Here is a 15,230-nt window from a genome sequence, read left to right as displayed (position 1 = left end):
ATATTTTCTTTGTCTCCATCCCCTTTGCTCTTCTTGTTGTTTGGATTGTTCTGGCCCAGGCTGCCCTGAGGGGGCAGTAGAACATTCCAGGTGTCACTGGTGTCAGACGATACCCATCCGCAGGCCCGGGAGACACTAACTAACCAGGATTTCCCCCTCTCCTTTCCCACAGGTTCCTGCCAGCCTCGAAGCACTTATCTGAAAAAGACATTTCTGGAAAGTTGGCCACTAACTGCCACAAACAGCACTGAGCCTTAATCGCAGCTGTTTAAGCAAACAATACTGTCTCTGCCTAGCAACAGAAGGGACCTGAGGGTTCTCAGAAGCAGCGCTTAAGTTGATGCATGAATGGGTCTCCCACCTGCAACAGGGCACCTGCTGACTTCACCTAGGAGAAGGGAGCTTGCTGGGGCCAGTGACTCTTCATTGCTAATGATTTCACTCTCCTGCCTCTCCCTCAGCCTCAGAGCAATGAACAGAGCAAGACACCCATTCTTTGGCTTGTTCCTTGACATTTCCCAGAAGGTCCATTGGGTATCGTGTCTGTACCATGTTGTGCCATTGCTCAGCTGATGCAGTCAAAGGGTCCCATTCTCCCTCTGGGGTTAGGAAGGTTTGTTATACAAGAGAAAGCTGCCGGAATTCCAGGCTGTGGCTCACACAGCATGCGTGGGTGGAGGAGAAGGTGAACACCACATATGAACAACACCACATATGATGGAACAACGGACAGTGAAGTCCAGAGAAGATCATCAGTTTGAGGAATCCACCATAGTCTGAGTTATCAGAACAGGCCTCATGCAATGTTCTTTCCCTAGGAAGATGGAACTGATACCCAGTCCTCCTCTTTCTTTAAAGCTACCTTTAGGTTGTGAGATGGGGGCTGGGAAGATGTCTGGGGGAAAGAGTTTTCAATAACCTGAGCTTAGATTCCTAGAAGCCATTTTTAAAATGGGAATGAAGTGAAAGAAAGACAGACAGACATATTAACTCAAAGGCCTGTAATTCTAGAGCTCTGCCAGGATATGGGAGCAGAGACAGAATCTTCCCTGTCAGCTTTCTGACCAGCTAGCCTGTTGAACACAGCAGTGCACAATGAGAGATCCCAACTCAAGCAAGAGGGGAGCAGGGGGCCAATACATGAGCCTGACTTCTGATCTCCACACATGAGTCGATATGCACACACCTAAACTCATACACATGGGTGAACACACATGTACACACTGCACTCACACACCTGCATTCATACATACAGATGAACACACATGCACATACACCTACACTCACACTCACACACAGATGAACATACCTTCACACACACATACACACACATATCTGTACTCACAGACATGGATGAACACACATGCACATAAACAGCTGCACGTACACACACACACACACACACACACACACACACACACCGTAAAATAAGACCTCATGGACAAGAAACAGAAACACCTTGAAAACTAGTATGTGGGGGCTTTAAGGCCAGAATGTTGAATGGGACACTTTCTTACTCGAGGGAGTCACAAAAACTCTGAATGACACACAGTAGATCTATAAACTAGAGGAAAGGTATTTCTCTACAGTGTTGCTGTGAAACCCCTTAGCCACATGTCTGGCATGTCCCGTAATAATAGTGTTAAATTACACATGTAGGGCAAGCTGGCGAGACAGCCTGGTTGGTAAAGTGCTTGTGTTCCAAGCATGAGGCACTGAGTCCAATCCCAGAACCTTCATAAAAAGCTAAGCATGGTGGACACGCTTGTAGCCCCGGCTCTAGGCAGGTGGAGACAGGTGGATCCTTAGAGCTTCCTGGCTAACCAGCCTAGCTGACTTGGTAAAGTCCAGACCAGGAAGAGACCCATGTCAAGATAAATGATGGAAAATATCTGAGGAACACCACCAAGGTTGTTCTCTGGCCTTGTACGTGTGCACAACCACCCATAAACACAACACACACACACACACACACACACACACACACACACACACACACACACACACACTAATGTGTATTACCAGTCAAGAAAAATTAACCTTAATTTGATCATATCTCACCTTAGAATAGTCAAAGAAAAGTCAGATTTAAAAAAATAAAAAAGAACACTCGACTTTCGATGTTAAGTCTAAAACTGAACCTGAACCTGTATCCACCCCACACGTGAGCCAGAGAGAACCCAGCTCTTCCTCTCAGTCCACCACCAATCTATTCCTCAGACTACACACCACATCGTCCCAGAAGCATAGCCAGGAATCCCCAGGCTCCCTGCCACAGGCTCAGAAATACACAGTATGTTTGGACCCAGATTGCAAAGGGCCCATGCACCCAACCTGTCAGCTCTGTAAAAAAAATCTTCACAGGCAGCCAGAGACCTGCTCTAGAAAGGACTTTGTTTTGAATGAAAGTTGTGAGGATTCCAATATGTCCAGGGGCTCCATGCATCGGGGATCCTCTCTCCCTGCCCTTCTGGTTCCCACATTTACCCAATCTCTTACAAAGTCTAAGGGTCCAAGTGGGGGACTGCTCAGCCTCCTAGCTGACTTCCCAGCATGCTGGTTTCTTTATCTAATTAATTTAGCAGGGGCCGCCAGGATTGTTGTCACTTAGAATAGTTTGCATCTGTCATTTCTTGGTGCCAGCAATCAGCTGGCCTGCACCCTACTTCCTGATGTAATAGTGACACAATCTTGGATTTTTTTTCCCATCCTAGCTCCTCCTGTTCTCCCACAAGCAGACTTTGCTCTGTCAAGGAGCCCCACACACCTTCTTGGCTCTGGTCTTGGGTTCTATGCAGGCTCCTCCCCAACTGCATGGGGAGAGTTTTCTTAAAATGCCAGCTAGTGTGTCATGGTGTATTCCTCTTGCTTTCACGTCATTATCTGGGACTGACATTGGTGAGTGTCCCCTCTGTGCCAAGGATACATCAGGTTTTTTCAAATGGATGATGATAATGATGATGATGGTGATGATGATGGTGGTGGTGGTGGTGGTAGTGGTGGTGGTGGTGGTGGTGTGTGTGTGTGTGTGTGTGTGTGTGTGTGTGTGTGTGTACATGTGGAGGCCATAGTCAAGCTTGGGTATTGTTCTTTAGAATTCTGTCACTTTGGTTTTTGAGACATTATCTCCCATTGAACCTGGGATCTGTCTGATTACGCTAGGCTGGCAGGCCAGTGAACCCCATCGATTCTCCTGTCTCTGCCTCCTTAGTGCTGGGCTTACAAGTGGGCCCCACCCTACCTGGTTTTCTATATGGATTCTGGGGATCAAAACTCAGGTCCACGTGCCTGTGTGAAAACACTTTACCAACTGACCTATCTCATTAGCTCCAGGATATAAAGTTCTTCAAGCATCTTAAAGCCCCTGAAATATAATAATGGTCATACATGTATAAAGTATATAATTGATACATGTATGAGATATGTATGTATATGTACACATACATACATATACACATATACACATACATACACAAATGCATGTCTCATGATCATAGTAAGTCTGAACATCTGACTTGTCACATATGTAGAAATCTCTAATGTCCTGGGAATAAATATAAACATTGATTTCACCATTAACTAAATGAGACAAGGATGTGATCTATATATCTATCTATAACTATATCCATATCCACATCTATGTCCATATCTATATGAAATTCTCAAAGAATGTATTTGTAAAAGATGGTTTTTATCCCAAGTTTTAGAGATTGTGGTCCAGTGACTCAGATAGGAACTCTATTGCTAGTTTATTTCTTCTAGAACACTTACGCGTCCTGCTATCATGGCCTCAGAAGGGGAGATATACATATTCCAGAAAAGGTGTACCATTCTGAAACTCTGGCTCTCATCTCAGCTCCTCACTCAATGAAGACACCAGGCCAAACCCAGGCCTCTTTTGGGTACAGCTGCTTGTAAAGTCTCCACAGCCTGTTTCCTTCACTTTGCTGGAGACTCACAGTTCTACTACAACTTAGAATCCTGCCACCCAGGGCCCAGCATGGGAACTCTCTATGGTTGTTTTGTCCCTTTGGTGGTTTTGTAAAAGTACCAAGGCAAATCCATCATCTGTGGAGGACAGGCAGATTCTTTAACACTTCCCATTGACTCTAGGGGGGACCTGAGAGCACAGGGCAGCACGTATAATAAACGGAAAACATATTTTCATGGAGATTTATTGTTGTTACGATTGTTTTTAGTGAAAGCATGTTTGGAAAAATTTTGGAATGTTCAAATCTTTAGATGTGCGAGTATTTCCTGCCCCAGAACTACCCCCTTATGCTGCTCAGGGGAATGATAAACAACGAGGCTCGGACGAGCAGAGAGAATCTGTCTGCTGCCTACACGTCTGGCTCTAGAGCTCTTAGATATTCTCCAGCACCATGTCCACCTGCATGCCACCTTGCTTCCCACCATGACGGCAATGGGCTAAACTTATGAACTGTAAACCAGCCCCAGTTAAGTGGTCAAAGAGTTTCTTCGCAGCAATAGAACTTTGACAGAGACAGTTGGAGGAAACACTCAATTGGCAAAGTACCTACTTTAACGTAAATAATAGGAACCAAGTTCCATGCCCTGAACCCACATATACAAACCTGGATGTGGTAGTACCACACACTAGGAATTTAAATGTTGGGGAGTAGAAAACAGGTAGGTCTCTGGGACTCTCTTGCTGGACAGACAGCCTAGCCTGCTTGGCAGTGGAGGACTGCCATTAAGAAACCCTGTCTTAACAAACAAGGTAGATGGCTTCTGAGGAATGCTACCTCTAACTTGCACATATACATGCACGGACATGCACCCTCACACATGCATAATCAGATAGATAGATAGATAGATAGATAGATAGATAGATAGATAGACAGACAGACAGATTACAAAAGGGAAAGAGTATTTTCCTGCAACGTATGTAAGGCTCAAGTTTAATATCCTTCATGAAGGATGGGGTAGGAGCAATCCTAGTTATAGCACACAGCATTTATAAAGTGGATTTTTTAGCAAGAAGTTTGCATACCTGCTCTTTTTGGTCTCAGTAGCTCTTCCCCTGCTAGCTCATGTCCTTGGAGAATCTGAAAGAACAATTAGAAGTGCGTCAGTGGGTACTGAGAAACCCTTCTTACTTGGCTTTTCATTCACAGGCAACTCAGCACCACACCAGAACACAGATGCAGATCTGAGGAAAACCCCACAGGAGTGTGCTTGTAGGAACCAACTTCTAGGTGCAGCAGTGGAAGAAGTCACTGTTCCTAGGTCCCGGGCCATCCCTGGTCTGTGATCACTGCCTAGAAACAGATGTCAATCTCTTATGCTCTCTACTTGAGACTTGAACCCTAAGTGGGGCCAGTGGTCTGCAACATGAATCAAACTCCCTCCCTTTTCCCAGTAGTCAGCTTAGATATCCTCAGAATTTTTTATACTGCTGTTCAGACTGCTTTGCCATTGCCTGCTTAGACATAATAGTTCCCTCCTCTGGGTCTTTTCCTTCTAGATTCTAGATGGCTCCTGCGGTCAGACCATCAACATATATAACTATGCCTTTTTTCTAGCTTTGTGGCTGTAGGGAAGTTACTGATAGTTGTTGAGCCTTACTTTCTTTTCTGAAAAGTAGGAAAGACAGTGTCAATATTATTAGATTATTACAAGACTTCAGTAAATTGCAAAATGGCCTGGGGTAAGCTCTAAGTAAATATTAGTTAATATAATTTGCAGTGATTAAAAACAAAGACTTGGACAAGGGAGATGGATTCACAGGTATGATGGCTATTCTTGGTTATCAACTTGACATACTTGGAAAGAGGGAATCTCAGTTCAAATTGGCCTATGGGCATGTCTCAATTGCTGGTTGATGTAGGAGGGTCAAGTCCACTACAGGTAGGACCATCCTAGGCAGTCAGCCTGTGCTATATAAGAAAGGTAGCTGAGTGGGCATACCAAGAAGAACACACTAAAAAGAAGTGCTTTGGTTTTTACTTTAAATCCCTGCCTTGGTTTCCCGCAATGGACTATAAGCTACAAGATGAAATAACCCTTTCTTCCACAAGTGGCTTTGGGAAACAAACTAGAACAATGGATAAAAATGGATAAAAAGTGCAAGCATAAGTACCTGAGTTCAAAAGACCAGAACCTATAAAAAAAAAAAAAAAAAAGTTGGGCATGACCTCCCAGACACAGAACTCCAGCACTGCAGGGAGCAGAGAGAGCAGAGAGAGAAGGATTTCTGGGGTGTGCTTGCTCCCAGCCTCGCTTTAAGAAGTTCAGCTGGGGCTTCTGTCTCAAGAAAGTAAAACAGGGAGTGATTGAGCAGGATACCAAACATATTCCACTGGCTTCCATACATGCAGCTCCATGCATCTGAACATACACACCACACACACACACACACAGAGAGAGAGAGAGAGAGAGAGAGAGAGAGAGAGAGAGAGAGAGAGAGAGAAATAAGTATTCTATTGATACTAAGCTGCAACCTTAGTTCCACCATCAGCTAGCGGTGCGACCTCAAACAAGTTAATCAACCTGCATGCTTCTCCCCTAATCCGTAGCAGGGGGATAAGTACAGCCTGCTCTACAAAGTCATCGCAAAGGTCAAATGGTTACCGTAGAGAACAGAAAGCTTCTGTGGGACTGTAAGCACTATTTAGTGTCAGAGGTCATACATACTGCTTGGGATACTTTTCACCAGTCTTTACTTTCCAGCACCCATCTGTGATGAACAGTCCACTCTGCTGATGGGATCAGTCCCCACACAATAGCTAGTAACCAAGCCTTCCCCTTACTACCATAACCTATCATGGCTTTTCTTGTTGCCTCCTGCCTGCAGGGAGACTCCTGGGATACTCACACAGAGCAAACTCCCCTCCCAGCACCCCCCCCACACTCACATACAAGGCTCAGTGAACAAGCTCCATTTCTTTGATGAGCCTACACACACTGATATGTCTTTTCCTATGAACTTCAGACATCTCTGAATGCCACACAATGCTAAGCTTACCCTCATCAACTGGGTCCACGGTAGTTTCCAGGTTTGTTCACTCTCACACTCGATCAACTAGAACAAAATTCCTAAGATACATTACACACTTTCCACCAGGACAGTCAAAGGTGCTGTGACTGTTCACATTTCACTGATTAAAACAAAAAAAACCAAAACAACAAACAAACAAACAAACAAACCCACAGGTACAGCAAGTCACTTTGCCTAAGGTCACTGTGTTTCAGGACTCAGAATTTGAACTTAGGAAACCTAACTCCAAAGTCTGCCCTTGCCTATGACTGCTTTGGAGACATTCTGGGACACAGAGCTCCTACTGGGGAGCCAGTCTTCTCTTGCCTAATGCATCACCCCTCAATTCTCCCCTGCATCTGCCTCCTCTCCCTTCCCCTTCTTTTTTTTAATTTTTAATTAATTATTGGGTGGGGTTTGTTTTTTGAAAAAAGATTTCTCTGTGTAGCCCTGGCTATCTTGGAATTTATTCTGTAGACCAGGCTAGCCTTGCACACAGAGATCTACCTGCCTTGCCACCTGAGTGCTTGGAATAAAGGTATATGCCACCATACCCAACTCCCTTACTTCTTTTTCAATGAACAGTTTCCCTGGCTGGTCTCCCTCTCCATTCTAAGCTATCATCTTGGGAAATTACCAGCTGCTTTGTGTGTTCCTCTCCTTGAAGTCCTTAAGAGACACTGGCTGAGGAGAGCATTAAAATGTATAAGAAGTGAGGAAGGGCGGGGAACATTCTATGTACATGAGAGTTCACAAGCACTCTTGATGAATTAAAGACATGATGGATGGTGACTGGAATTTCAAAAGCCCAATTGCTGCTCCCTCTGCAGTGAGTTGTCCCAAAGGAATGTAAGGATACAGGAACTGAAGTCACATAGTTGATATATAGGGTGGTTCCTCTCAGTTTCCCCTGCCTGCGGCTTGGCCCTGTGCCCAGGTAGAAGGAAGATTCTGGCCCTGCAGTCCTGTCTCCATCCTCCATGGAGGCCATGGAGGGGCTAGCCACCTATGTAAGTTCTAAGGTGTGTTTGAAGGACACAGACAAATGCTGTGTGTTAAAAATTAAAGTACATTTCACATCTCATGCAGAGTATCTCAAGGCTTTGTGAAGACAGATTTTTTCCTTTCCCTCCCACAGTGTGCTCGGTGACCAGTGCCTCTCATGTATGAAGGTGACTTATGGGAGTCACAGCCTTCTCAAATCTTTATAGCACTGGTTCTCAACCTTCCTAGTGCTGTGACCCCTTAGTACAGTTCCTCATGTTGTGACACCCCCCCAACCATAAAATTATTTCCTTGCTACTTCATAATTTTCCTATTATTATGGATCATAATGTAAATATCTTGGTTTTCCAATGGTATTAGCCAACCCCTGTGAAAGGGTAGCTTGGGCCCCCAAATGGGTGGCAAACTACAGGTTGAGAATTGATGCTTTATAGTAACCATCTGGAGCTTTCTGGACTCATCTTTGCAAAGTCTAGCTCTCACATACTGTTCCCTCCCTCTCTCTACTGTATGATACTACCCAAAACTAGGCTATCAGGTTCTGGGACCTTGATTTGAATAGGCAGAGGCTCAAGTCACATCATGAGCTGACTCCCACTGCCCCCTACTATTATTAGCTGGAAGAACCATCCATTTCTGTTAAGCTCTGACTTCTCCATTCTAAACAATAACCCCTGCAGAGGTGTATAATATGCCTAGCATGGTCCATGGCAATGGTGTGTGCTCTTGTGTCCCACTGCTCTAGGTTCCCAAGGACCAGCCTTGCCATCCTGAGTCCTCGGGAGGTTCTAGCTTGGGTAACTGTGAGACTCTGGCATTTTCTTTTTCTAATAAATTTTGCTCTTTGGCTACAATAGCTAAGAAGAGGAAATGAATTCCGATCACAAAGCTCTGCAATGTTTTCAGACTAGACGTAACAGCTCACTTGAATCTGTCTACACACTTTATACAAAGTTCTCCAGATGAGGCTCTGTGCCACAACTCTGTCCAGTGGCGATTTCCTGGTAGCACTTCAGCCGGAAGAGACAAGGTCACCAATTCCAGGAAGAGCCATGAAAGATGGTTTTCTAAATAATTTTAGTGGAAGTGAGTAGACTGGAGTTGGGGAGGGTAATCAATTAGAAATAAGTTTTGTGTGTGTGTGTGTGTGTGTGTGTGTGTGTGTGTGTGTGTGTTTTGTGTGTGTGTGTGTGTGTGTGTGTGTGTGTCAGCCAGAGGTTAACTTTAGATGCCTTCCTCAGTTATTCTCCACCTTGGTTTTTGATACAGGGTCTCTTTTTATAACCTAGCGCTCACAAATTTGGCTAGGCCAGCTGGTGTTGAGCACCAGGGATCCTGCTTTCTTCATCCTCCTAAGTGTGGGGTGATGAGTATACACTAGTCCATCTGGCTTTTATACAGGGATGCTGAGAATCAGACTTGGGTCCTTATTCTTGCACAGTGAGAACGGTCCAGTAACTGAGCCATCTCCCCAGCTTAAAAGGTGGACGTGCAAATCTAAAGGGACAGATGGCAAAGAAGATGCTCACCAGGGACTCCTGCTGCACCACATCTCAGCCCCCATCACCAGAGCCCTCCACTCACTCCTTTTGTTAGCCTAGAATGCTAAGCTAACCTTTTGCTTCCAAGTTGGAGAATTATCTTACCAAGATGCCTCACAGATGGCTAGCAACATACAGCAACTCTAAGGACTATAAGGATTCAGAGGCCCTTGTTGAAGCACATATGTATGATCCTTACAATAAGCCAGAGAAGGGATGCAAGAGGGCATAGGTTCGGAGCTATAAGAAAGATAAATGAAGACTCTGAAACTTGTGTGGATCAGAGGTATGATGCCAAGGTTAGACATATGCGGCTTGTTGTGTGGGTGTGATCATTAGGGTCACTTCTGAAAGAAAGGATAGAGTAACCTCCAAGTAGAAATCACACCACATCTTCTGAATAACCGATACAGTACAGGTGCAAATGTTTCCTCCTTAATCTAATGAGCAGGCTGGCTCATTCTCCTGTCTAGGTTGGACCCCACAAACCAGAGCTTAGAAGAAGAGACATATCATGCACGTTCTTCAAATCATAAGAGTGGAAAATGAAAAGAACAAAGAAAAACTAGAGCCTAAAATGGGAAAGGGAAGAAAGCACATAGAATCTTGGAGGTGGTGAGTCTTCCCTGTCTACTTGACTGAATCAAGGATGACCTGGGAGGTTGAGGCACAGCTCTGGGTGTGTCAGTAGAGGCATTTCCCAAGAGGATTACCTGAGAACAGGCTCACCCTGGTGTTGTTGGCTTCACCCTTATACTAGGGGGTCCAGGTGGCTGGAGCAGAAAGAATTAAAGAAGAGAGAAGGAAAGCAGCCAGACAGCGGCACTTCCTTTCCTCTGTGTCACAGCTACTGTGAATGCAAACTTTGTGGTCTGCCATGTCATCCCTCCATGGACTAAGGACTCTGAAATCATGAGTCAAAATCAAAGCTTTTGTCTTTGAGTTGTTTACATCAGATATTTGTCACGTCATCAAGACAGCCGATAAACACAGTGATAAAATAGAACACTGAAAGTAAAACCAAGTACTTCAAACATTCTAAATGTGAATAAGTTATACTCCCTGAATCACAGTACAGTGTCCTCAGATTAAGTTCAACGCAAGAGGGAGAATAAAATCTAAGACACAGGCTTTTTTTCTGATGATTGTTATAAATATAAACCAATTTAATTCTCATAAGAATCATAGGAAATTGCTACTACTATTACCATGATTCTAGAGGTGAAAAAACTACGGTGCAGAATTACATGCCTGATCTCCCAGCCTGCAGTGGACCTTCCCTCTAGTGTACAGAGAAGTGGGATAAAGAATCTCACAGTCTACCCATCACCTCCCTCACTTAGCTGAATGCTGCCTAACTTTCCAAAGACAAACGACTTTCATTATCTCTGAGGAAGAATCTTAGACACTACCCATGGTCCTTTGGGGTTGTTAACCTTTGACACAGACACTAATGGCTTTTGAACTGTGTTGTTTAATCATGTCCAGCTTCGGTGTGAAGCCTCAGCCAGTCAGGTTCCTCCAGCCTTTCAGTGATACCAACATGATGTTATTATCCACGTTTACCGTGAAGAATCTTGCGATTATTCTACATCTGTTTTAAGTAAATTTATAATTTTGGGTTGATCTGCAATTAGAACTCTTCTTGGCTGCCTGCCGCTCATCAGCCTGCTTGGATGTGGAGATGGTAGTCTAGTGAGGGAAGCTGACTTGGGTGATCTCCTCTGATACTACTGATTTCATATTGTGGGAAACTGTAGTCCAGTTAATACAACTATGACAGTTACATTCCTGTAACATAGTTACATTTGCAACATTGTCTCAAAATCCCCTCCTACCCCACTGCTTAAAAGAACTGTTTTCTGACTGCGACCTTAAGAGGAAATCAAAAAGCTGGGAAGAGGAAATGACTGCAGACTTGGCTTTACTCACCAAAGGATGAACAAAGGGCTCTGCTGGAGTGCTCAACGTAGCTTCTGAAGAACAAATCACAATAAGCACGAAGTAGAACGTGATTGTCCTTGGCGATTTCATTTCTTCGGGTTTGACTGGCTTTGCCTGAAAGAAAGGATGATGATGCTTTAGAGAGCCAGCGATTGATTTAGGAAAGGAGGAAAGAATTGCCAACCCCTGTCCTGAAAGTTGAGGACCATTGCAATAGAGGGGGAAGGGAAGGGGAGGGCAGGGAGGGGTCAAACTGAGAAAGAAGCATTGTCTATCTGGGGAGACAAACACGTTGTGGAGAATGAGGGGAGGTGGGTATTTTGAGATGTTAACGTGAGTAATACAAAAGTAGCAGGTTTGGGGGTACAGGTCCTGTAGACATGATGAAGAATGGGGTGAAGGAAAGAGGAGAGAAATGAGGCTAAAGAAAGAAAGCAAGAAAAAGAGACGGACAGTTTAGGAAGAGATGCTATTAGGCCTGAGAGACGGCATAGTGCCAAAAATGCTTGCTGCCCAAACAGGAGAGTGGGGATTTTGCATCCCCAGCACCCACAGAAAACAAGGCAAGGCAGCACCATCTATAAATCCTGTGTTTCTATGAACAGATCTGAAATGAAATGCACAGAGCCCCCGAAAGCTCCTGGCCGGCCAGCCCGGTGCACACTGCAGTGAACATTAAAGAGACCATGCCTCGAACAGGTTAAGGCTTGACGTTTGAGGTAGTTCTCCAGCTTCCACGTATGCAGCATGGCATATGCATACCCCACACACATACATATGCTCAGAGAGATCCCATGATGCACTACACAGACTGTACCATAAAAGCATTCAGAGAAATCGCCTCACTTTTGCTATATTCAGTGCACTTTGGTATTTTCAAGTCTGCCCCATTCTCTCTTAACCTTTATTTTTTTTATTTTAATTCTATTAAAATAAAACCATTCAACTGATCCTTTGACTGTATTGATAGTCTAGGACTTGTTAGTATTTAGTGATAAAAATACTAGTTTTATTTTATAAAATCGTATTATGCTACAAAACATATATGATATTAGTGGCGTGAAGGATCCCATTAGACATATTTTTTAACTCTCTCTGTATAATGCTAGAGATGCAAAAGGAAGCCTTCTTGTAACAAATTAATCGTTGTTTTATTTGAAAATCAGAACAATAATCCCAACAAGTACATACAGAAACAACAACAAAGACTTGGTATAAATCCTTTCTTTTCTGACTTTGTGAGTGTGTGTGTGTGTGTGTGTGTGTGTGTGTGTATGTGCGCGAACACTCACCACATCACTTAATGAGGCAGGTCTTTCAGTGAACCTGGAACTTATCCACTGACTCGGCTGGCTGGCTGGTCATCAAGCCGAAGAACCTGCCTGTCTACGTGTGTTGAGATTATAGAATGGCTTTAATGTGGGAGCTAGGGGGTTCCTGAACAACATGGTAATACAGCAGGCAGTTTCCCCACTGAGCCCTCCCCAGCCCTCGCCCTGTGGTATTCCATGCCCATGTGTACCTGTAAAAAGAGCCACAGGTTGAGATGGGAGATGTGGATGATGGTCTAGGGTCGTTACTGTGACCCATGTCCTTGACTAAATCTCCTATCCACCCCAATGTTTCATCTACAAAGTATGGGTCACTGTATTTTCTCCCTTAACTCTTTCAGGATTTCCTGAGATGAAAATGAGATAAAAGTCCAGGAAGAAGCTCCTGAGATTCCGACTCTGAAAAAAATAATAGGGTAGAGCAGGGTAGGAGAGAATTGAAAGCAGGAAGGCACAGTAAACATGGCTGGCAACGGTTATCACCCCAATGGTTCATGAAGGACAGAGGGCAGCCAGGAGAGAGCTGCAGAGAACACCAGAGAACATCAGGGTCAGGATGCCACATGATGAGGGCCAAGAAGCACACATCAGGAAGAACTGTATGTCATTCGCCAAGAGCCAACTGCCATTTCCCCTTTCCCAGTGAGATAGAGGGAAACACAAGGCTTTGGGAAACATTTTGGTTTGCACATCTGGCAACTGATACATTCTTTAAATTCTTCAGCTCTGTTATTTTAGGACGATGCTTTAACATTTCAGTCCTGGGGATGGACGCAGTAGGCCAGATGCATCTGCTGCAGGGAATCCACAACGACATATCACGTAGCCTTTGTGTACATTTTTGATGCAGGGGTAGGTAGGCTGACGAAGTCTATTGATAGGAACTATCTCTAAGATGAATCAGTCCATCCTATATCTCCAAAGAATACTCCCTCAGGAGGCAAATTAATCTTCTCAGGCCCCAGCACAGGGCATTCTATACTGGTTGGCACCACAATGAGGCCATTAATCAAGGGTGTGAGAACAGTTAGACTTCCTTAGCTCCTGACACCTAGGGAGGGACTCGGGCACAGGGGAGACCACAGGAAACTCCTGATCTTTACTTCACAAATGCTTCAGTAAATCAGTTTTTGTTCATTTCGGTTTGACTTTTGTGTTTGGGTTGGCCCAAATGTGCCAACCAGTATATAATGTCCTGTGCTGGAGCCTGAGAAGATTAATTTGCCCCCTGAGGGAGTATCCTTTGGTGATGAAGTCCCTAAATGGTCACATCTGATGAGCCAATATAGACTGTGGCCAATACAGTTTCATCTCACTCTATTTCTAGCCTCCCTTGAGATTGTTCTTGGTAAAGTTTATACTCTTTAATCAGTTGAGACATTTGGAGAAAAACAACACATTGTTTGACTCATTTGTGTGTGTGTGTGTGTGTGTGTGTGTGTGTGTGTGTGTGTGTGTGCGCGCGTGTGCGTGCGCAGGCACGTGCGTGTGTGTATGTGTGTGTCTCATGACACACAGATAGGACTCCAATTTACAAATATCCTCTGGAATGAGGGACAACTGTCAGCTATACTGCAAAGATGAGACATTGTCTGGAAGACAGGGAAGTCACACTAGGGAAGCAAAGAGGTATTTTAAATAATTGAAAACTAGAATGCCCAGCTTGGTCAAAGGGAGCACAGTGCCAGCTGGGGACCACGTCAGCTATTCAGGCTCCTGCTTCATCAGGGAAGAAGTTTGAGGCTTTAACTCCTTCTAGCCTTGCCACTGGTCTCATTAACATGTCTGCCCCCAGCTCATAGGAGTTCTCACCTATGAGGAAACCAGCAGTGCTTTGTGAGTTAGCTCATGGGAAACTACCCACACTGATGTAGTTGAGACCCGGAGCTACCTCCCACAAACAAGACCACGTGTGGTATCAAGTGCCCTTAGTTGTAACTCCCCTAAACATGTATCATCCTTCTAACATTCCTGGAGTCAAAGCCAAAGGCACAGAGAGAGGAGAAAAACTATTTGCTGTCATTCTTAATCAATTCCTAATTAATTCTTAATGAATTCAAGTACTGGACACTCTACTTTAAGTCACCTACTTGTGTGGGCTGGCCCATCACGAGACCAACAGCTGGGAAATGTGGCCTAATTCCCAGGATTATCCCCGTCATACTGAGCAACTTCCTCGTCAACCCCAGGCTCTGTCTTCCAGTCTATGAAGGTACAAGAGGGAGAAGAAAGGGAAGCACAGGCTGATGTCACCTTCCGGGAATAAGTCATAGCAATTCTCAGCAATGCATGGACCATGCCATGTCTGGCTCCTCAGCTGCCAATAGTGGTGGTGCCTTGCAGAGTGACTGTCCACCACAAAAGGCACAGTGAAGAACCAGCTTGTTCTCTTGAATCTGAGAGGCAGCC

At 44.6% G+C, this 15,230-nt stretch overlaps 1 protein-coding gene across 7 annotated transcripts in view; it reads right to left on the bottom strand.

The window, feature by feature from the left end:
* The window catches only part of Adgrf5 (adhesion G protein-coupled receptor F5), a 91,210-nt gene that overhangs the window by 40,253 nt on the left and 35,727 nt on the right, over positions 1-15,230 (bottom strand). For all 7 annotated transcript variants that reach the window (XM_034521781.2, XM_076915238.1, XM_034521780.2 and 4 more), the window contains exons 2-3: positions 11,479-11,604; positions 5,015-5,069 (exon numbers count right to left, since the gene is read on the bottom strand). In XM_034521781.2, the coding sequence (XP_034377672.1) occupies positions 5,015-5,069; positions 11,479-11,580 (157 nt within the window). In that variant the 5' untranslated portion in view covers positions 11,581-11,604. The remainder of the gene's footprint in view (positions 1-5,014; positions 5,070-11,478; positions 11,605-15,230) is intronic.

Source organism: Arvicanthis niloticus, chromosome 17 (genome assembly GCF_011762505.2).
Source record: "Arvicanthis niloticus isolate mArvNil1 chromosome 17, mArvNil1.pat.X, whole genome shotgun sequence".
In the NCBI taxonomy this organism is placed as follows: domain Eukaryota; kingdom Metazoa; phylum Chordata; class Mammalia; order Rodentia; family Muridae; genus Arvicanthis; species Arvicanthis niloticus.
The sequence above is the reverse complement of the archived record's forward strand: the minus strand, read 5'-3'. Positions and strand labels throughout refer to the sequence as shown.